The 25,143-nt window shown below is 41.5% G+C and overlaps 1 protein-coding gene across 1 annotated transcript in view; it reads right to left on the bottom strand.

Annotated features, from left to right (window-relative positions):
* The window catches only part of LRRIQ1 (leucine rich repeats and IQ motif containing 1), a 399,791-nt gene that overhangs the window by 153,079 nt on the left and 221,569 nt on the right, over positions 1–25,143 (bottom strand). The window contains exon 18 of the mRNA XM_075342423.1: positions 19,144–19,230. Coding sequence (XP_075198538.1) covers positions 19,144–19,230 — 87 coding nt within the window. The remainder of the gene's footprint in view (positions 1–19,143; positions 19,231–25,143) is intronic.

Here is a 25,143-nt window from a genome sequence, read left to right as displayed (position 1 = left end):
ACACAGCTTTTGGGCGATCTTATGCCACTCCTGGTGCAAAAATGTAAGCAGTTCTACTTTATTTGATGGCTTGTGACTATACATCTTCCTCTTGATTACATTCCAGAGGTTTTCAATGGAGTTCAGGTCTGAAGATTGGGCTGACCATGACAGGGTTTTGATGTGGTGGTCCTTCATCCACACATTGATGGACCTAGCTGTGCAGCATGGCGCATTGTCCTGCTGGAAAATCCAGTCCTCAGAGTTGGGGAACATTCCCTGAGCAGAAGACACAAATGTTTTTCCAGGATAACCTTGTATGCAGCTTGATTCAAACGTCCTTCGCAAAGTTTATTCTGCACAATTCCAGCCTTGCTGAAGCATCCCCAGATCATCACCGATTCTCCACCAAGTTTCACAGTGGGTGCAACACACTGTGGCTTGTACGTCTCTCCAGGTCTCCGTCTAACCATTAGACGACCAGGTGTTGGGCAAAGCTGAAAATTAGACTCAGAGAAAATTACCTTACTCTAGAAATTTAAAGAGCAACAGATGCAATTCTGCTCAAGAACTGGCATGTATAAAATAACAGTGGAATATAAAACATTAAAGGGACTCTGACCATAGAATGACTGTTCAAACCAAGTACAGGTGCTCAGTGCATCATGGTGTGGCCAAACAGTTCAGTGCACCTTCCCATCTGCTTGTTTTCCATCAATCTGTGCTCTTCTTTGGCTCTATGATGCCACAGCTGTCGATCAAAGAAAAGAGGATGGAGAGGGAAAACAAGCAGGTGGGAAGGTGCAATTAAATATTTTGCCACGCCATGAAGGCCGGCTCCAGGTTTTTGTGGGCACCGGGCGAAAGAGTCTCAGTGGGCCCCATGTACATGCATGCATGCACATACACAAACATGTACACATACAGGCATATGTACATACAGTGGTACCTCGGTTTTCGTCGATCATCCGTCCGAAAACAATCGACGAAAACCCAAGCAATTATATCCATAGGAATCAATGTAAATCCAATTATGGTAATTTGTTTTAGACACTCAAAAATACAGACCAAAAACGCATTTTATAGAGAATAAAGAATGTTTAATACTGTAGTACAAACAATAACAAGTGGAATAGCATGAATATAAAAGACTAATCCTAATTTTTAAATGCTAACATTTAACATGGTATTTACAGATACAGTACTGTACTGTATCATTGTTTGGAAAGGGAATCCTCTTCCATAAGGACCATAGGCAAGGCACTATCTGAGGTCACTTCCCTTCCTGGTCTTTTAAAACTAGGACCAGGTTCAGAGTCAGTGGACGCACAAGAAAGCTCTCTAAGGAAGTCTGTCTCTGCCATCTCTTTAAGATATGCCTAAAATGGGGCAAGACATTATCATTAAACAAGTTGCAGACACGGCCTGCAACAGCTTTGTCAGGGTGATTTTTCTCCACAAATCCCTGAACATTACTCCACATAAAGAAGATGTCCTTAATCTCCGAAGAAGGCACATTCTCCCCTGCCGCTCCCTCTTCATCTGAAGCAACTTCTTCATTGGCTGTCTTTGGCACGTCTAGTTGAAGGTCTTGTAGCTCTTCAGTGGTGAGTTCTTCACCGTGGTCATCCACTAACTCTTCCACATCCTCACCATTCATGTCCAAACCCATGGATGTCCCCAAATCAACAACTGACTGCACAACATTTGTAGGGTCATCAGAGGGAGGCTCAAACCCTTCAAAATCTCTCTCAAGGACACATCCTGGCCATAATTTCTTCCAGGCAGATGTCATTGTCCTGGATGTCAATCCCTGCCAAGCCTTATCTATGAGGCTAATGCAGTTGAGAATGTTGAAATGATTTTTCCAAAGCTCTCTTAAGGACAATTCTGTATCTGATGTTACTTCAAAGCACCTTTGAAACATTGATTTTGTGTACAGTTTCTTGAAATTTGAAATGACATTCTGGTACATGGGCTGGATGAGAGGGGGGTAAGAACTTCACTGTGATGAAACTGAACTCTTCCAACAATGTGTCTTCTAAACCAGGAGGATGAGCAGGAGCATTGTCCACAAGCAAGAGGCACTTATGGGGAAACTGATTATCCTGGAGGTATTTTTTCGCACTTGGGCCAAACACTTAATTCATCCACTCAATGAAAATTGCCCTTGTGACCCATGCCTTCTTGTTTGCCCTCCACATACCACACAGTTTACTTTTAATCACATTGTTTCTGCTAAATACTCTAGGAGTTTCTGAATGGTACACCAATAATGGCTTCAGTTTGCAATCACCAGTAGCATTAGCACAAAACAAAAGAGTTAGCCTGTCTTTCATTGGCTTCTGCCCTGGCAGTGCTTTTTCCTGTGTAATGAACGTCCTCTTTGGCATTCTTTTCAAAAAGAGGCCAGTTTCATCACAGTTGAAGACTTGTTGAGGGATGAATCCTTCAACTTCTATGTAATCTTTGAATTCGGCCACAAATTTGTCTGCCCCAGATTTGTCCGAACTCGCAGCTTCGCCATGCCTAGTAATACTGTGTATGCCAGTGCGCCTCTTGAATTTATCGAACCAGCCTCTGAACTAGCACTTGTCCCAGGCTTTTTCTTAATAAGATCAGCATATAACAGTCTGGCCTTTTCACATATGATGTTCTCTGAAACAGAATCACCATTTAACTGTTTTTGATTGATCCAGATTAACAATAACTATTCAACCTCTTCAATTGTTTGCGATCTCTGTTTTGTTAGCATATTCATGCCTTTCACTACTTAGCCTCCTTTATTGCTTCCTTTTTTGCCATGATGGAACCTTTTGTGGATGGCGACTTCCCATACATGCGGCCTAGTTCAACAATCTTAATGCCACTCTGATATTTTCCAATAATTTCCTTCTTCAACTGTATGGTGTTCCTGGCCTTCTTCTTCAAAGAGCTGCTGTCCCTGGAAACTTTCTTTAGTCCCATGATGGAGCTACAGTACAAGGAAGGGGTTAACTAATTAGCGAACTGATTAGCAAGGGATACACCTACAGGGACGTTACTTACATTTTTAAACGCAGGGTGATGCTCACACAACGCCTCTCTGAGCAGGAGAACGCGCGATTTGCCCTTTGCAGTTGCAAAACTTAGCAGCCTGATCACGTGGGCATGCAGAGGAAGTCAGATGACATCCAACGAAAACCGAGGCAAATTTTTCACCGAAAAAATCGCCGAAATCCGAAATCGGCGATAACCGATGTCAACGAAAGCCGAGGTATCACTGTACATAGTTGAAGACAAATTCACAAAAATACATCTAAACAAATATATATGTATATATACAGTACAGACCAATAGTTTGGACACACCTTCTCATCTCTAGAACAACTATTAAGAGGAGACTTTGTGCAGCAGGTGTTCATGGTAAAATAGCTGCTAGGAAACCACTGCTAAGGACAGGCAACAAGCAGAAGAGACTTGTTTGGGCTGAAGAACACAAGGAATGGACATTAGACCAGTGGAAATCTGTGCTTTGGTCTGATGAGTCCAAATTTGAGATCTTTGGATCCAACCACTGTGGCTTTGTAGAAAAGGTGAACGGCTGGACTCTACATGCCTGGTTCCCACCGTTAAGCATGGAGGAGGAGGTGTGACGGTGTGGGGGTGCTTTGCTGGTGACACTGACACTGTTGGGGATTTATTCAAAATTGAAGGATTACTGAACCAGCATGGCTACCACAGCATCTTGCAGCGGCGTGCTATTCCATCCGGTTTGCGTTTAGTTGGACCATCATTTATTTTTCAACAGGACAATGACCCCAAACACACCTCCAGGCTGTGTAAGGGCTATTTGACTAGAAAGAGAGTGATGGGGTGCTACGCCAGATGACCTGGCCTCCACAGTCACCAGACCTGAACCCAATTGAGATGGTTTGGGGTGAGCTGGACCGCAGAGTGAAGGCAAAAGGGCCAACAAGTGCTAAGCATCTCTGGGAACTCCTTCAAGACTGTTGGAAGACCATTTCCGGTGATTACCTCTTGAAGCTCATACATATAATACATATTTTCAGTTGTTTCACACTTTTTTAAGTATTTCATTCCACGTTTTAATTCAAAGTTTTGATGCCTTTGATGTGAATCTACAATTTTTAGAGTCATGAAAATAAAGAAAACTCTTTGATGAGAAGGTGTGTCCAAACTTTTGGTCTGTACTGTATATATATATACAGTTAGGTCCAGAAATATTTGGACAGTGACACAATTTTCGCAAGTTGGGCTCTGCATGCCACCACATTGGATTTGAAATTAAATCTCTACAACAGAATTCAAATGCAGATTGTAACGTTTAATTTGAAGGTTTGAACAAAAATATCTGATAGAAATTGTAGGAATTGTACACATTTCTTTACAAACACTCCACATTTTAGGAGGTCAAAAGTAATTGGACAAATAAACCAAACCCAAACAAAATATTTTTATTTTCAATATTTTGTTGCGAATCCTTTGGAGGCAATCACTGCCTTAAGTCTGGAACCCATGGACATCACCAAACGCTGGGTTTCCTCCTTCTTATTGCTTTGCCAGGCCTTTACAGCCGCAGCCTTCAGGTCTTGCTTGTTTGTGGGTCTTTCCGTCTTAAGTCTGGATTTGAGCAAGTGAAATGCATGCTCAATTGGGTTAAGATCTGGTGATTGACTTGGCCATTGCAGAATGTTCCACTTTTTTGCACTCATGAACTCCTGGGTAGCTTTGGCTGTATGCTTGGGGTCATTGTCCATCTGTACTATGAAGCGCCGTCCGATCAACTTTGCGGCATTTGGCTGAATCTGGGCTGAAAGTATATCCCGGTACACTTCAGAATTCATCCGGCTACTCTTGTCTGCTGTTATGTCATCAATAAACACAAGTGACCCAGTGCCATTGAAAGCCATGCATGCCCATGCTATCACGTTGCCTCCACCATGTTTTACAGAGGATGTGGTGTGCCTTGGATCATGTGCCGTTCCCTTTCTTCTCCAAACTTTTTTCTTCCCATCATTCTGGTACAGGTTGATCTTTGTCTCATCTGTCCATAGAATACTTTTCCAGAACTGAGCTGGCTTCATGAGGTGTTTTTCAGCAAATTCAACTCTGGCCTGTCTATTTTTGGAATTGATGAATGGTTTGCATCTAGATGTGAACCCTTTGTATTTACTTTCATGGAGTCTTCTCTTTACTGTTGACTTAGAGACAGATACACCTACTTCACTGAGAGTGTTCTGGACTTCAGTTGATGTTGTGAATGGGTTCTTCTTCACCAAAGAAAGTATGCGGCGATCATCCACCACTGTTGTCATCCGTGGACGCCCAGGCCTTTTTGAGTTGCCAAGCTCACCAGTCAGTTCCTTTTTTCTCAGAATGTACCCGACTGTTGATTTTGGTACTCCAAGCATGTCTTCTATCTCTCTGATGGATTTTTTCTTTTTTTTCAGCCTCAGGATGTTCTGCTTCACCTCAATTGAGAGTTCCTTGGACTGCATGTTGTCTGGTCACAGCAACAGCTTCCAAATGCAAAACCACACACCTGTAATCAACCCCAGACCTTTTAACTACTTCATTGATTACAGGTTAACGAGGGAGACGCCTTCAGAGTTAATTGCAGCCCTTAGAGTCCCTTGTCCAATTACTTTTGGTCCCGTGAAAAAGAGGAGGCTATGCATTACAGAGCTATGATTCCTAAACCCTTTCTCCGATTTGGATGTGAAAACTCTCATATTGCAGCTGGGAGTGTGCACTTTCAGCCCATATTATATATATAATTGTATTTCTGAACATGTTTTTGTAAACAGCTAAAATAACAAAACTTGTGTCACTGTCCAAATATTTCTGGACCTAACTGTATGTATATATACACTATCTATATACCGTCAAATACACTGACATACATAGATATACACATCATTAATGCACACACTGACACAGTAGAGGTATTTTTAATTTTTTAACATGGGGATGTTGGTAAAAATCTTTTTCAACTCCCCTGGCTTGTCTTGAGTCTATGTCCTCACGGGCATGTGGCTGTGCAGGGTGCGCTGCTTAATAGCCATCACTTTAAGAGACATGGCATAGACAGTGCACTGTGCGGCATTGTCTTTTAGCAGTGGCAGTGCCGGCCTTGCAACACCACTTACTAGCTGACAAGGCCGCACAGTGCACACGGAGACTGCTGTATATACATCACAGGAGACATATGGGCTACTGTATATACATCACAGGAGGGGCCAGGGACAAATACATCACTGGAGGAATAGACAGAACTATGGCAACTGGGGCGTATATACATCTCTGGGGGAATAGACATCACTGGGGGGGATAGACATCGCTGGGGAGGCATTGACATCACTGGGGAGACTGTGGGGATGCAGAGAAATCACTGGGGAGGCATAAACATCACTGGTGAGGCATAGACATTGCTGGTGAGGCATAGACATCGCTGTAGAGGCATAGACATCGCTGGAGAGGCATAGAAATCACTGGAGAGGCATAGACATCGCTGGGGAGGCATAGAAATCTCTGGGGAGGCATAAACATCGCTGGGGAGGCATAGACATCAATGGAGAGACTGGGAAAGCATAGACATCAATAGGGAGGCACAGACATCAATGAGGAGACTGGGGAGGTATAGACATCGCTGGAGAGGCATAGACATCGCTGGAGAGGCATAGACATCGCTGGAGAGGCATAGAAATCGCTGGGGAGGCATAGACATCGCTGGGGAGGCATAGACATCAATGGGGAGACTGGGAAAGCATAGACATCAATAGGGAAGCACAGACATCAATGAGGAGACTGGGGAGGCATAGACATCGCTGGAGAGGCATACACATCACTGGGGAGGAGTAGACATTACTGGGGAGGAGTAGACATCACTAGGGAGTCCTAAACATCGCTGGGGAAGCATAGACATAGCTGGGGAAGCATAGACATCACTAGGGAGACTGAGGAAGCATAGACATCGCTGAGAAGGCATAGACATTGCTGGGGAGGCACAGACATCACTGGGGATGCATAGATGGCTGATGCACTGCTCAGTATAGCTCAAGAGATCATACGATCAAAGATTCAAGTCCCCTAAGATACTTAAAAAAGAACAGTAAAAAAAAAAGTTTTAAAAAATATTAACAAAATATAAAAAAAAACCCAAAAAGTTAAAATCATTTCCCTTTTGCCCCATTAAAAACAATAATAAAAAAATACACAGATATTTGGCAATTCCGTGTTCAAAAAGGTCTGATGTATCAAAGTATAAAATAAATTAATCTGGTAAATGGTGTAACGAGAAAAAAAATCAAAACACCAGTTAAAGATTTTTGGTTGCTACAACATTGCAATGAAAGGGAATCAAGACCGTATCTAACCCAATATGATATCAGTAAAAACATCAAAGCAAAAAATAAGCCCTCACACAGCCCTAGATCTTTGGTATCTGCATGCTCGTACTGCCTCGAGAAGCATTTTGCCAGGTCAGTTTTACCATATATTGAACATGGTAAATAAAAAACACAAAACATTATTGTGGAATTGCCCCTTTTATTTGCAATTTCACTGAACTTGGAATGTTTTTCTACGTTTTTCAGTACACTATGTGGCAGAATGAATGGTGTCATTCAAAAGTACAACTTGTCCCACAAAAAACAAGCCCTCATACGTGTTCTGCCCAGTCAGGCATAAAACAGCCATCAAGGTTAGAAAGTTTATAATGTAAGTCTTATTGCTTTGCAAATGGTAAATGATGTTGGAGCACCATCTAGTGGCTCATTTATGTAGTGTTCAGAATTTCCTCTGTGGGAGTGTCCTGGTGTCTTGTGGGAGATTTCCTGTGCATGGTGGTAGAGAAACCATCATAGGAAAGAATTCATCACAAGAGGGTGTGCGCTGTTCTGTCTCCTGGCACTTTCCTTGTTACAGACCCACTGTCCTTACGAAAGCATATCTGGTAAGGGATCACTACTAGGGCTGAGCGGATCCGGACTGCAGGAATATGGTGTAAAAATTTCAGCACCAAATTTGCATCTCTTGGCCAAAAAAACTGCGATTTTCTGCTAGGAGATGCAGGTCTGTGAACTCAGTGACCTCCACCTGAGGTCAGGTTACCCGCGATCACAGGTGAAGGACCGTGGGAACCTCCAGCTGTGACCGCAAATGATCTGAGTGACGTCAACGCTTATTGCACAGCTCATTCATTCTCTGGAGCTCACAGAGAGAGGTCGTTCTCTATGGCCTCTCTTTGTGATATTCAGATGTAGCAGAGCTGAATCGGTGTGGGACCTCATGTGGATTACGCCGGACCTGGAGGGCTGTGTTGGGGGTTAATAAAGAGTTGAAGGAGGGTGTTTAATTTACAGGTTTCTGATGCAGGTATCTCATGGACGCCTGCGCCATCACAAACCTAGGGCTTAGTAGTAGCTGTACGCTGCTATTAACCTCTCATTACCCTGATTGGCACCGCATCATGCCACCGGGAAGAGCTGGTATCGCACCGGGATTGTCACATCTAATAGATGCGGCAATACCGGGCGGCTGCGGGCTGAGAATATCAGCCCCCAGCCGGTGTTATCATGGCTGGGGATGAAAATTGGGGGGGAATGCACGTCGGGGTTTTTTTTATTATTTAAATAAAAAAAAGCTGCATGCGGTTTCACTTAGACCAGAATCACACTTGCGATGGACTCCTGGGAGTTTGCCATGGCAAAGCCTCCCACGTGTGACTGTGGGCACTGGATACACAGCACAGATACAGACCGACAGCTGGGGCTGCAGCCGTGGGCTATATCTGTGCTGCCGATTGTTTTATTTGTTTATCTTTTACCACCATACTGACGCGCAGCCACTTGTACTTCTTTCCCCACCCACCAGCCAGCCTGCCACCTGTAATTGGATGCAGTCAGGTGACACGCTGCTACTCAGGGTGGGGGCGCGTCTAACTGCAACCAACACGTGCCGAAGGGCGGGCAAAGTAGTGAATATTGAATTGTCGGCTCCGGAAGGTCAAAGCGTGACCCGGAAGGAGTGTACCGCCATGACACAGCCTGGGTGAGTATACCGCGCGCGCTCCTGCCCCCATATCCCCTCCACAGACGTTTTTAATCTCTAGATAAGGGTGCCTATTGACTTATATGGGCTCCGGAATCCGGAGGGGATCGGACTGATTTTTAAATCTGTCAGTGATTTACCGATCCCGGTTTTTGGGACGTTCGAGCAGTTCTAATTACTACTATATGTAACAGCATTATGCTCAAAACTGTTATTGGATTTCATAGTTGTGATGATGTAAGGAAATTAGGCGAGATAGGGATTCACATGTATATGCAGCTTCTATTTTGTGGAGCACTTCCTCGGTATTATGTGAATGTAATACCTGTATGCATTATGTGCTCTATACTTACTATTGTTATTTGTATTCTATCAGTTTTACCACACATTCAAATACTCACTGTGAGGACATAGGTATATATTCTGGTCTATTAAGACATATTCCTATAGCCGCCATCTTACAAGGTACATCAGGCCTAAGGAAGCTTCAATCAGTATGCTAATTAACTTGAGGAAATTGTCTGTTAGCAATAGTGTGAACAAAAGGCAATCTCCTATGATATGGAAATTAGGTGAGCTGTTTAGGCCTGGGAACAATAAGGGAAAGGAAGACCCCCCTCTGTGACGCCATAGAAGAAGCCACAGACTAATTACAGGTATCCTGTACTCCTGAGACATACAGGCAGCAGGAATAAATGTATAATATCTCGTGAGCCGTGCTTCCTATTAATATGTCAAGCAGAAATATGGCATCCTGGCATGCTGACGATTCCAGCACATATTTTATATAGGTGTGTGACCTCTGTAGGTATCCCAAATTTGATATTGGGCAGTTGGGTACCAGCAGACTACCCATGTGTCCTATCATTGTGATGGTAAAATCATAACTGTAAAAATGAGAGCATTGGCATCTGCCTATGACATTCCCAGGCAAAGTTATGGCCAATAATCACTTTGGGATATTATTTTAGACTCAAGCCAGGGGTGGGGAAGTCCTCCCCTGTGAGGTCACTAGGTAGGAGGGGACATGGATTATAGCCAGTTTGATAAAAGCAATGTGGCCAGGTTTTGGCTTGTCTTTGCTCGGGGGTCAAGTGTACTATACACCTGTGAAAAAGTCCCTGGAACCCTGGTCGAACGGCGCCCCCCTGTGGACAGACGAATAAGGTAACTGCTTAATCTGTGTGCCTGCTTGTGATCCATAACTTACCTGTAAATGTACTGTGACCTATGTATATATATTCTGTAAATACCCTATTATATATATTGTAGTTTCTAGTGTGCCTTAGGCTGATTAAAATATATAATTTAATCTTGGGCTGTTCTGTTATCTCGATCCTGAACTCCACGTCTGTGTGCTCGGCGTAATAGTTATCGTAATCGATTGGTGGCAGCGAGTTTATACCAAGGATCATTGTGGGGCGACCAGAGAGATTTGGGGAGGTTTAGATATATTCCGTCCGCTGAGGTCAGGGGAATATATAAACCTTACTCTCACCGGGAACCCTTCAATCATCGGCATAGTAGAATAGCGGCCTCCTTGCTTATTGTCGGGCAATTACATAATTGGCCTGACTATAAGAGGGGCGCTAGAGTGCGCGTCACGTGCTCCGTCTGTCGGGTGGTAGAAAGGAGGGGTGTACCTTCCACTTCCTACCTTCTGTTTCGTGACACTCACTGTTGACCAATAAACAAGTTTAGACTTCAGAAAAACAGTCTGCTTGCTTGGGAAACAGATAACAGAGAGTTGTAGAGCAGGGTATTTCCAAGCCGCGCCAATGACTTCCAGATCATGAAGATTTGAAGATTAATGTAGCTTTATTTGTGCACTGGTCAACGCGTTTTGGGAGACTCGGCTCCCTTCTTCAGGACAGTCAGGCTAAGAACATTAAATCTGCAGTAGAGCAGATACTTACAACATTATATACCATAGCGATGACGTCATGATCCACCCCTTTTTAGAAAAAATCGGCGGGAATCTATACATTTAAGGCAACCAAATGACGTAGTATATTGTATTAACAAAATTTCAAGAAACAAATCTCATCATCGCTTTTCTTATCCCAAGGATTAAAAATAATGAATAAAAAAATGCTGATAAAAAATGTGTGTAAAAGTGTTTAATAATGTACAACCACCAAAAAATAAATGTCAGTCTATGAGTAACCCGTGTTTTGCTTTGAACACCGTATATAGTGCCATGTGTTAACAAACCTAGGATGTCAAATTCCCTGTGAAGAGCGTGCAGCCGCTTGTGCGACTATTCATGGTTATCAGAATGTGTCAGAAAAAAAGAAGAAGAAGAAAGAATGGGGGAGTGATTCACCCTGAAAGGGAAAAAGGAGAAAGAAGAAAACCACGTATAGGGAATTTAACATTCAGGGTCCCTATAGTGTTCTTGATAGAAAAAAAAGGGGGGGGTGTTTCGCCCAAGGAAATACCGAAGAATTGAAAACAAGCAGCAGAAAAACGGGAAATAGAAATCTATTATTAACCCTTTTAAATAAAAGGGGGAATTATATGTAAATACCATTATCAACTATGGGTGCGAACCACTACCAAAGTGTATGGAAATAGGAAAGGCAAGGAGTTTGTGACGCTGTATCAGCAGGGTGTGCTAATGTTTCAATGTGTACAGATTTGAAAAAAAATCATATCCAAGTTTATATGTTGTTTAGATAGTGTGGAAATTTATGAAACAGGGGAACAGAAAAAATAGAAACATTTTTTCATTGTGTTATATCATTACCGTAACCTGCCACAACTAAAACGCCGTATTGGTGTAAATTTAATAAAATGGACAGCGGGTTGAGCGCTGAGGTTAAACACGGTCAGGAGCGTGGGAAAAAGATTCACCGTGCATGCCCGGTTGGGCGATATAGAGCTGGTGTTTGAAAATATCACTGCGCCCGAGTAAAGGGGTGAAGCAAGTTCAAGAGCGTGGGAAAAAATTTCACCGCACATGCTCGATTAGAAGGTATGAAGCTAGTGTTTGAAAGTCTCAATGAACCAAAGTGAAAGGGTAAAGAAAGTTCAAAAGCGTGGGAAAGATATTGTGTGCGCATGCCTAGGAGCTATCTTAAGGTGCAATGGCTCTGTACCATTAGAAATATCATTATTATATCTGTCATAGCAAGGAAAAATAGTACAAATTATTAAATAGATAATAAAATATGAAAATACATACATGAAGATAAAAACAGTGATGATGTAAACATTTGAGATTAAAATTCGCGTTATTATGACCAATAGATAGTGCATATAAAAATATATAAATATGAAATATAAATATATATAGTAAAAAATTATTTAAAAAAATTCCCCTAATGGCAATAAAACATATGTTAAAAAGCAACACATATATGTATGAATACTTGAAAAACAGATAAAAGCCATAATAATAATAACGGGGTAATATATCCATACAAATAGTGACCTCATTTAGAGTGTCTTACTGACCTAATAAAACAAATCTGTCACCTCGTTCAGACCAAAAGGTTTTAGCGTATTGAGTTTGTAGATCCAATATGTTTCTTTTCTCTTAAGTAATTCAGTACGATGAGAAAGAGGGGGTATTCGTTCAATAGGGGTGATTCTAAGTTTTGAGTTCTCATTATGGCATACAGTCACATGTCTCGACAGACCATGCAACATAAACCCTATTTTGATGTTGTGCCTATGGGAGTTAACCCTATTGTGTAGGGCCTGGGTCGTTCTCCCAATATACTGTTTGTTGCATTCACACTCAATCAAATAAATCACGAAATCAGACTGACAAGTCAGGTGTGCTTTAATGGGAAAAATATCTCCCCCTGTTGCTGAACTGAAATTCAACCTTTTGTGCTGAATGGACTTACAGCACAAACAATTTTTTGTAAAGCATTTGAAAGCTCCAATGGTATTATTTGCGGGCTCAGTGTTTTTTTTGTCTCTCAAACGACTGGGGGCCAATTGGTTTTTTAGAGTCGAAGCCCTATGGTAGGTGATTCCTGGTACCTCCGGTATAGCACCCTTCAAAAAGGGGTCATTGAGAAGAATTCCCCAATGCTTGCGAATGATGTCTTTAATTAATTCTCCATCATTACTATAGGTAATCAGAAGATTGGAGGAAAAATTATGTTTTGTTTCCTTGACCTGATCCTTGTTATGCTGTATCAGATCCATTTGTGTTATATTTCTGTTAGCATTATACGCTTTTTTAATTAAGGAGAGGGGATAATTTTTATCTAGAAACCTTTCCTTCAGGATGTTTGCTTGTGAAGTGAAATCTCCATATAGTGTACAATTTCTACGAATTCTCTGGAACTGATTTTTAGGGACATTTTTCAGCCATTTGTTATAGTGGTTACTTGAAAAATGGATGTACCCATTGCTATCTACCTTTATAAAAAAGGTTTTGGTGTGAATTACTCCTTTTTCATGTGTGATCGTTAGATCTAAAAAGTCAATCATGTCCTTTTTAACATTAGGGGAAAAGGTGAGGCCCCAAGTGTTGCTTTTTATCTGTCCCAGAAAATCATTAACATACCCTACCACAAGAGGTAGTAATGGCAGATACTATAACAGCTTTCAAAAAAGGGCTGGATGATTTCCTCAGTACACACAACATTGTTGGTTATAAATGAATTAGTGACCAAATGTAGAACTGGTGGAGGAAGGTTGAACTAGATGGACCTAGGTCTTTTTTCAACCTTAGTAACTATGTAACTATGTAATTTCACTCTGAATTATCCCAAATTAAAAACAGGTCATCAATATATCTTCTATATACAATCACATATTTGAAGAGTTCAGAGTTAAAAATATACTGTAACTCAAACATACCCATAAAAAGGTTAGCGAACGTAGGTGCAACCTTAGACCCCATTGCAGTTCCACAGCACTGATGGTATAATTTATCTTGGAATGTAAAGTAGTAGTTAGACAATATGAATTTCATTCCTTCCAAGAGGAAATCTTTTTGTGCCTCAGGCAATCGATCATCCGCCAACAAAAATTGTCTGAAGCACTCCAACCATAATTCATGGGAAATATTTGTGTATAGGGCTAACCTAAGAAGTTATCTTCGTGATTCTACAGATCTTATTAATGCAATCAAGAATATTAAGTGGAAGGACTCCTTTGTGTTTATATCTCTTGATATTTCAGCCCTATACACAAATATTTCCCATGAATTAGGGTTGGAGTGCTTCAGACAATTTTTGTTGGCGGATGATCGACCATCAGTGCTGTGGAACTGCAATGGGGTCTAAGGTCGCACCTACGTTCGCTAACCTTTTTATGGGTATGTTTGAGTTACAGTATATTTTTAACTCTGAACTCTTCAAATATGTGATTGTATATAGAAGATATATTGATGACCTGTTTTTAATTTGGGATAATTCAGAGTGAAATGTTAATGATTTTCTGGGACAGATAAAAAGCAACACTTGGGGCCTCACCTTTTCCCCTAATGTTAAAAAGGACATGATTGACGTTTTAGATCTAACGATTACACATGAAAAAGGAGTAATTCACACCAAAACCTTTTTAAAAAGGTAGATAGCAATGGGTACATCCATTTTTCAAGTAACCACTATAACAAATGGCTGAAAAATGTCCCTAAAAATCAGTTCCAGAGAATTAGGAGAAATTGTACACTAGATGGAGATTTCACTTCACAAGCAAACATCCTGAAGGAAAGGTTTCTAGATAAAAATTATCCCCTCTCCTTAATTAAAAAAGCGTACAATGCTAACAGAAATATAACACAAATGGATCTGATACAGCATAACAAGGATCAGGTCAAGGAAACAAAACATAATTTTTTCTCCAATCTTCTGATTACTTATAGTAATGATGGAGAATTAATTAAAGACATCATTCGCAAGCATTGGGGAATTCTTCTCAATGACCCCTTTTTGAAGGGTGCTATACCGGAGGTACCAGGAGTCACCTACCGTAGGGCTTCGACTCTAAAAAACCAATTGGCCCCCAGTCGTTTGAAAGACAAAAAAACACTGAGCCCGCAAATAATACCATTGGAGCTTTCAAATGCTTTACAAAAAATTGTTTGTGCTGTAAGTCCATTCAGCACAAAAGGTTGAATTTCAGTTCAGCAACAGGGTGAGATTTTTTTCCCATTAAAGCACACCTGACTTGTCAGTCTGATTTCGTGATTTATTTGATTGAGTGTGAATGCAACAAACAGTATATTGGGAGAATGACCCAGGCCCTACACAATAGGGTTAACTCCCATAGGCACAACATCAAAATAGGGTTTATGTTGCATGGTCTGTCGAGACATGTGACTGTATGCCATAATGGGAACTCAAAACTTAGAATCACCCCTAGTGAATGAATACCCCCTCTTTCTCATCGTACTGAATTACTTAAGAGAAAAGAAACATATTGGATCTACAAACTCAATACGCTAAAACCTTTTGGTCTGAACGAGGTGACAGATTTGTTTTATTAGGTCAGTAAGACACTCTAAATTAGGTCACTATTTGTATGGATATATTTCCCCGTTATTATTATTATGGCTTTTATCTGTTTTTCAAGTATTCATACATATATGTGTTGCTTTTTAACATGTTTTATTGCCATTAGGGGAATTTTTTTAAATAATTTTTACTATATATATTTATATTTCATATTTATATATTTTTATATGCACTATCTATTGGTCATAATAACGCGAATTTTAATCTCAAATTTTTACATCATCACTGTTTTTATCTTCATGTATGTATTTTCATATTTTATTATCTATTTAATAATTTGTACTATTTTTCCTTGCTATCACAGATATAATAATGATATTTCTAATGGTACAGAGCCATTGCACCTTAAGATAGCTCCTAGGCATGCGCACACAATATCTTTCCCACGCTTTTGAACTTTCTTTACCCTTTCACTTTGGTTCATTGATGCTTTCAAACACTAGCTTCATACCTTCTAATCGAGCATGCGCGGTGAAATTTTTTCCCACGCTCTTGAACTTGCTTCACCCCTTTACTCGGGCGCAGTGATATTTTCAAACACCAGCACTATATCGCCCAACCGGGCATGCGCGGTGAATCTTTTTCCCACGCTCCTGACCGTGTTTAACCTCAGCGCTCAACCCGCTGTCCATTTTATTAAATTTACACCAATACGGCGTTTTAGTTGTGGCAGGTTACGGTAATGATATAACACAATGAAAAAATGTTTCTATTTTTTCTGCCCCCCTGTTTCATAAATTTCCACACTATCTAAACAACATATAAACTTGGATATGATTTTTATTCAAATCTGTACACATTGAAACATTAGCACACCCTGCTGATACAGCGTCACAAACTCCTTGCCTTTCCTATTTCCATACACTTTGGTAGTGGTTCGCACCCATAGTTGATAATGGTATTTACATATAATTCCCCCTTTTATTTAAAAGGGTTAATAATAGATTTCTATTTCCCATTTTTCTGCTGCTTGTTTTCAATTCTTCGGTATTTCCTTGGGCGAAACCCCCCCCCTCTTTTTTCTATCAAGAACACTATAGGGACCCTGAATGTTATATTCCCTATACGTGGTTTTCTTCTTTCTCCTCTTTCCCTTTCAGGGTGAATCACTCCCCCGTTCTTTCTTCTTCTTTTTTTTCTGACACATTCTGATATCCATGAATAGTGGCACAAGCGGCTGCACGCTCTTCACAGGGAATTTGACATCCTTGGTTTGTTAACACATGACACTATATACGGTGTTCAAAGCAAAACACGGGTTACTCATAGACTGAAATTTATTTTTTGGTGGTTGTACATTATTAAACACTTTTACACACATTTTTTATCAGCATTTTTTTATTCATTATTTTTAATCCTTGGGATAAGAAAAGCGATGATGAGATTTGTTTCTTGAAATTTTGTTAATACAATACACTACGTCATTTGGTTGCCTTAAATGTATAGATTCCCACCGATTTTTTCTAAAAAGGGGTGGATCATGACGTCATCGCTATGGTATATAATGTTGTAAGTATCTGCTCTACTGCAGATTTAATGTTCTTAGCCTGACTGTCCTGAGGAAGGGAGCCGAGTCTCCCGAAAGGCGTTGACCAGTGCACAAATAAAGCTACATTAACCCCTTAACGACCCATGACGTACTGGGTACGTCATTGATCGTGTGCCGGTAAGCCCCGCCCCCTGCCGCCGGCAGGCGGCGGCGATACGCGCACATATCAGCTGTTATCAACAGCTGACATGTGTGCCTGCTAGCCGCGGGTGGAATCGCTTCCACCCGCGGCCATTAACCCCTTACATTTCGCTGCCAAAATCTTGGCAGCGATATGTATATGAGCGCCGCCATGACAGTCACTTACCCCGCCCCCACCGGAAGTCACGTGACATGATCACGTGACTTTTGGCGGCTGCCATGGTAGCACAGGGTCATGTGATGACGCCTGTAGCTAACATGACTCATTTCCTCTCAATGCCGGAATACAGCCGGCATTGAAAGTGAAGCAGCAAATCTGCAGTTCTCAGCTCTCTAGCTGAGATCTGCAGATAGTGCAAAGCGATCGGATTGCTGATCACTATAGCCCCCTAAGGGGGACTAGTAAAATAAAAAAAAAAAAAAAAAAATTTTTTTTAAAAAATTTAAAAAAAATAAAAAAACATAAAAGTTCAAATCACCCCCCTTTCAACCCATTGAAAATTAAAGGGTTAAAAAAATAAAAAATACACACATATTTGGTATCGCCACGTTCAGAAATGCCCGATCTATCAAAATATAAAATCAATGAATCTGATCAGTAAACGGCGTAGCGGCAAAAAAATTCCAAACGCCAAAATTACGTTTTTTGGTCACCGCAAATTTTGCGCAAAATGCAATAACAGGCGATCAAAACGTAGCATCTGCGCAAAAATGGTACCGTTAAAAACGTCAGGTCGAGACGCAAAAAATAAGCCATCACTGAGCTTCAGATCCTGAAAAATGAGAACGCTACGGGTTTTGGAAAATGGCGCAAAACGTGCGCCACGTTTTTTGGACAAGCTTGTGATTTTTTTTAAACCCCTTAGATACAAGTAAACCTATACATGTTTGGTGTCTACAAACTCGCACCGTCCTGAGGCATCACATAGATACCTCAGTTTTACCATATAGTGAACACAGTGAATAAAATATCCCAAAAACTATTGTACGATCACACTTTTTTTGCAATTTTTCCGCACTTGGAATTTTTTTGCCGTTTTCCAGTACACTATATGGTAAAACTTGTGGTTTCATTTAAAAGTACAACTCGTCCCGCAAAAAACAAGCTCTCATATGGCAAGATTGATGGATAAATAAAAAAGTTACGCCTCTCGGAAGAAGGGGAGCAAAAAACAAAAACGCAAAAACGGAAACTGCCCGGGGGCTGAAGGGGTTAATCTTCAAATCTTCATGATCTGGTAGTCATTGGTGTGGCTTGGAAATACCCTGCTCTACAACTCTCTGTTATCTGCCGATTTGGGGACTGCTGCCGTGACTCGGAGTTGCTTACATGCTGTCATAGGAGTTGTGACTTTCACAACCCCTATAGGTGAGTGTGATTACCCCTCTTCATACCCCCCCCTTCCTACCGGGGTAAGACCCTATTGCGCTCCTTTTTCCACAGTTTTCTGTTCTGCTTGGGAACAGGTTTATGCTGTAAGTCAGATTGCACATTGTGCGAACGTGCATGAATAGAGAACAATATGGCTGTATTGACGGAAAATAAAAAAAGTTATGGCTCTTGGAAGAAGGAGAGGAAAAAATGAAAACAAAAAACGAAAAGTCACCCGGGGGTGAAGGAGTTAATATATTTTTACACTGTCTCAAGTACTGCATCAACTAGTCATTTCTCACCCAGTGCCAGAAATGTAGTCGATACATATCAGAAATGTGTTTTTTTCACATTCTTCCTTTTCTTAACATTAAGCTACTGTGAGAACATTGAAAAAAATCCAAAATAAAGAAAGGGAAATAAAATAGAAGAGAAATAGCAGCTGGGGAGAAAAAGAAAGTCAATGGCATCTTAAACAGGTCAATAAATCACTACATTAATCACTGCGGCACAAAAAGCCTTAGTGGATGATGAAAGACTAAGACATCCCAATGACATGTTACCTTTGGTCGTTCTGGTTTATTGAAGATATGTCGTGCTCCAACATGGGAAAGAGGAGGATCTACTAGCCAGTCTTTTTCAAAAACATTCTTGAAATAAGAAAAAATATATATATATGAAAATCATAAAAAAAAAAAAATAGAAAAACATTTTTAGCAACGATGTTACAGTACCACAAAAATGAAATTAAACAAGACTATCTATCCTTTGAAAACAAATGGCAATTTACCCGGTCTGACATCTACGCTTTTCAATTCCTCCAGTGTCTACACGGATTTCTAACCATCAAGAAACTTCAGAATAAACTACCTTGTGTGTGTACATGAGGAGTAATATAATATTTGGCACACATCTTAAAGTTATTGTGAGGAAATTATTGTCTCAGCGGCTACCTGATGCTGTCCTCAGATTACAAAGCAAAAACCTAATGACAGATTCCCTTTAATGGCTGTATGTTTGGCGTTATTATGATGCAGAATAAACTTGGAGCCAATCAGACGCCTCCTTCATGGTATTCAATGATGGATAAGTATCTGCCTGTATTTCTCAACATCATTAATATTGATGAAATCCCCAAATCTATTTGCTGAAATGCAGGCACAAACAGGCAAGGAACTTCTAGGAAGTTGTAACTTGATTCAGGCAGAAGATCTGTTGAAAAGGATAAAGAGGAGCAGCTTTGGGAAGAATCAGCTTTGACATTGCTCTCCACTGCTGCGAATAGTTAGCTCTGCAGGAAAGGTATATATCTCTGATTACTGAACTGAAGTGCAATGTCTGCTCCTCTCTGCTCCTATTGACTTTTCTGTTATGGTATATATCTCTGATTACTGTGACTTATGCTATGTCATCTTTACATTATGTTTAATACTCACTGATGTATGACTGTATCTTCCTCTTTGTAAATCTTATCTGATGGTGGAAGGTGTGATATTCTGTAGACTAGAGTCCGGGCGGGGGTCAAGTGTCCTGTTTCCTTTGATTCCTTCATCATTCCCTGGTGTGATCAGCATTTGTTAATTTCCCCTTACAAGCTGGCCTCCCACAATGCCCCTTACCTACTGCTCTAGTCTGCCCTATATATCTGGGGGTGTCTTAAGGGGTGCATGCATGCGTGCCATCCTATGCAAAGTGCCATCATTGCGAAGTGCCTGGCAGTTATTTCAATGGCAGTTAGTCAGGGCAGGAGTCAGGTAAACTAATCTTTGACACCGTCTGTTTTAACCATGACTATTACTTATATCTCTATCATTCTATAGGGGAACACTATTCTCCTTAAGGAGACTTTGCAAGCCATTCTATATGCTTTTCATCATCATTCTATATGCTTTTACTGTCCACTTTCACCGCCCTGTCCCCCCTCCATCACCACTCATCCACATTAGCCCCTCTCTCCTCCCCTCTCCTATGTACGGCTCCCAGGCTCTTTTCACCTATCTGAATAATCTTATTCAATCAAGCTCCAGGGACTTACACAAAAAGCCATGCCACAAGTCCAAAAATCATCTGATCTTTCTCCTTCTACTACTTCTTTCAGGTGATATCTCTCCCAATCCCGGGCCACCCCATGCTAACTTTACCCCCTCCCCCACTTCCCATAGAAACCCTGATAACCTTATTAACATTAGTTGTACACCCTCACTTCCCTCTTTTAATTGTGCTCTCTGGAATCCACGGTCCATATGTAACAAGCTTCCTTACATCCACAATCTCTTTCTCAATAACTCTCTTAATCTACTAGCCCTCACTGAAACCTGGATTCAGGATTCTGACACTACTTCCTCTGCCGCCATTTCTCACGGTGGTTTACACTTTTTCCATTCACCAAGACCTGGAAACGGACATGGTGGTGGAGTCGGTTTAATCCTGTTCCCACAATGCACTTTCCAGGTCATTCCCCCAGCTCCATCACTCTCATTCCCATCCTTTGAGGTCCACACCATCAGACTCTTCCATTCCCTCTCCCTCAGAGTAGCTGTCATATACCGTCCACCAGGCTCACCCACCCAGTTCCTTGACCACTTTTCAGCCTGGCTGCCGCACTTCATGTCCTCAGAGTTACCAACCCTTATCCTAGGAGACTTTAACATCCCCATAAACAGCCCCTCCTCCCCATCTGCATCCCAGCTTCTATCTCTCACCACCTCCCTTGGCCTCTCACAACTCTCATCCTCTGAGACACATAAAGATGGTAACACCCTTGACCTGGTCTTTATCCGCCACTGCTCAATCTCTGACTTTGACAACTCACTTCTTCCCCTCTCTGACCACAACATCCTCTCCTTCAAACTCACAAACTTGCCCATCCCAACACACTCCCACCAATCACACATTCAGAAACCTACAGGCCATCGATTCTCAGACACTTTCAGACTCTTTACATGCATCACTGTCCCCTATCTCCTCACTTTCCTCTCCTGATCTGGCTGTAAAGCACTACAATGACACACTCACAAGTACCCTAGACCAAGTAGCGCCCCTCACCTTCAGAAAGACCAAAAACAGAGTAAAACAGCCCTGGCTCACATCCCAAACTCTATTTCTTCAGCGATGCTCCAGGAGTGCCGAACGCCTATGGAGGAAAAACCGCACACCAGAAAACTTCATCCACTATAAGTTCATGATAAGGACCTACAACTATTCCCTTCACCTCGCCAAACAGACCTACTTCACCACCCTTATTTCCTCACTTGTCAACAATCCAAAAAAGCTCTTTGACACCTTTCACTCCCTCCTCAGTCCCAAAGTACAGACCCCTGTCACAGCCCTTCATGCTGATGACCTGGCCTCGTATTTCACAGAGAAAATAGAAAACATCCGCCAAGAGATCAGCTCCCAGCCACCAAGCACTGTGAATCCCATCCATCCCCACATCCCATCCAGCTCACTTTCCACATTTGACCCAGTCACAGAGGAGGAAGTCTCCAGGCTCCTATCCTCCTCTCGTCCTACCACTTGCCCTACTGATCCCTTCCCCACACCTCTACTCCAGTCCCTCTCTCCGGTTGTCACCACTCACCTAACTAAAATCTTCAATCTCTATCTCTCTTCAGGTATCTTCCCCTGCTCCCTCAAACACTCTATCATTATTCCATTATTAAAAAAAACTTTCTCTTGATCCGTCCTGCACAAGCAACTACAGACCAGTCTCCAATCTCCCCTTCATCTCTAAACTCTTGGAGCGCCTGGTCTACTCTCGCCTCACCCGCTACCTTTCCACTCACTCTCTTCTAGATCCTTTACAGCCTGGCTTCCGCCCTTTACACTCAACAGAAACTGCCCGTGTCAAAGTGACCAATGACCTACTGACAGCAAAACGTAACGGTGACCACTCTCTGCTTATTCTTCTTGACCTTTCTGCTGCCTTCGACACTGTTGACCACAGTCTCCTTCTCTCTATGCTCCATTCTATCGGCCTAAAGGACACTGTGCTCTCCTGGTTCTCTTCCTATCTTTCTGGCTGTTCATTCAGTGTATCATTTGCTGGCTCCACATCTTCTCCTCTCCCTCTCACTGTTGGGGTCCCTCAAGGTTCAGTCCTTGGCCCTCTTCTTTTCTCCCTCTACACTGCCCCAATTGGACAGACCATCAGCAGTTTTGGCTTTCAGTACCATCTTTATGCTGATGACACACAGCTATACACCTCATCCCCTGAGCTCACGCCCGCTGTACTACAGAACACAAGTGACTGCCTGACTGCAGTTTGCAATGTCATGTCTGCTCTCTATCTGAAACTTAACCTTTCAAAAACCGAACTTCTGCTTTTTCCTCCATCCTCCAACCTTCCTAAACCTGACATCTCCCTCTCTGTGTGTGGCACAACGATAAGTCCTAGGCAGCAGGCCCGCTGTCTGGGTATTATACTTGACACTGATCTCTCCTTCACCTCCCACATACAATCTCTTGCCCGCTCCTGCCTCTTGCACCTCAAGAACATCTCTAGAATCCGCCCCTTTCTCACTATGGAAACAACAAAAACCCTCACCGTGGCCCTGATCCACTCTCGCCTTGACTACTGTAAATCTCTATTAATTGGTCTCCCCCTATCTAGACTCTCTCCTCTACAGTCCATCCTTAATGCAGCAGCCAGGGTCACCTAACTGGCTAACCGCTACTCGGATGCCTCTGCTCTCTGCCAGTCATTGCACTGGCTGCCCATATATCACAGGATCCAATTCAAACTGCTTGTTCTCACCCACAAACCTCTCCACAGTGCGTCACCCCCTACATCTCCACCCTCCTCTCTGTCTATCACCCCACCCGTTCTCTACGCTCTGCAAGTGATTTTCGACTAACATCCACACTAATTCGAACCTCCCACTCCCATATCCAAGACTTTTTCCGAGCTGCACCAACCCTCTGGAATGCTCTACCCCAAGAAGTTAGGACAAATCACAACTTAGACGCATCTTTTTAGGGCGGCCTATCACACTCCCTAATCAGATTCGATTCACATAAACCCTCTACAACTTTTCACAACATAACTCCACATCAAACTCCATAGCACCCAAAGGCATCTCAAGGCTCGGGCCCACTGGTCGAGGAAACCACTATCTAGCCCCCATTTCCGTGAGATGGCTGGATTGTCTTTGTAAATAAGCACTTGTACCTTGCCCCTCCACCCCATCTCATTGTAGATTGTAAGCTTATATGTTGGCGCTATAGAAATAAAGATTATTATTATTATAAGGAACCTCCTCCATGCTTCACGGTTGTCTGCAGAGACTCATTTCGGAAGCGCTCACCAGCCTTTCGGTGACAAACTGCCTTCTGTTACAGCCAAATATTTAAACGTTTGGTTCATCAGTGCAGCAGAGCACAGTTTTATTGTGACCCAGTTCCTATGTTTTTGTGTGTAGTTGATTTAGAGAGTTTTCTCTTTCACTATAGAGCAGTACATTTGTGAATTCATGATAGCATTAATGGAATATAGCTCCCCGACAGCAGCTGCTCATGTAACATTTTGGAAATTATTTTTGCATTCAATGAGATAATAAAATCTTGCTTTTTAAGGTGGTATACTCATTTATACTAAGGACACTGCCAGCCCAATATTTCACTATAGCCACCATGCTTTTTCTAAATTAAATTTTGTACAAATGGCCTGTTACTAAAGTTGTGGCAGTGCCCTTATGTGGGGCGGCTGTATTGGTGCTGCTGGTGTCGAGGAGCTACATATCATGAATTCACAGATGTAGGTCTATAGTGAAAGAGAAGATGCTACCATCACTCTATGCCCTTGGTAAACCTACACATTTCCAACATGACAATGATCCAAAACATCTGTTGCATTTCTGAAAAACAGGGTTAAAGTGATTCAGTGACAAAGTGTGTCTCCTGATTTGACCCCAAACGAACAACTAAAGCGGAGATTTTGAAGATACAAGTTGTCATCACTCTCCATCCAGCACCCAGGCTCTAAAAGAGGTCGTTGCTGAAGAATGAAAAAAAGATATTGCATCATCTATGTCGCCAACTTGTTTATTCTATACCTGGAAGACTTGGTGTCCTTAATAATCATGGATTGCATACAAAATACTAGATGTGGTTATATATGATGTGGGGTGTATTCATTTTTGCATTAAGTATATATGACTAAAACTGAAGATTTTTTAATAAAAGTTATAATATTAACCTTACTTTTAAGTTATGAGCTAAAAACAATGCTATATAAAACACAGTCTTCTCAAAATTTAGTATACTGTATATGTTGTATTAGGTGAGATATTGAGTAGAATCGTATAGTAATAATAGTACTTTTGAAAGGGGTTATACTCATTTATGCTGAGCACTGTATAAGCATGTACACAGATTTGAAATCTTTATACAGTACACCACACATATATATATATATATATATATGTGTGTAACTCTGTTTATGCCCCCATGAGGCCTCCTATGGTACCTAATGGAGGATGACAAATATATATATATATACACATACATACACACATTTTTTTCTTAATCAAAAATGTAATAAAATTAATTAAAAAAAAGTATAT

This window comes from Anomaloglossus baeobatrachus, chromosome 4 (assembly GCF_048569485.1).
Source record: "Anomaloglossus baeobatrachus isolate aAnoBae1 chromosome 4, aAnoBae1.hap1, whole genome shotgun sequence".
In the NCBI taxonomy this organism is placed as follows: Eukaryota; Metazoa; Chordata; class Amphibia; order Anura; family Aromobatidae; genus Anomaloglossus; species Anomaloglossus baeobatrachus.
Note: the sequence above shows the minus strand (reverse complement) of the source record. Positions and strands in the feature narration are given on the sequence as shown.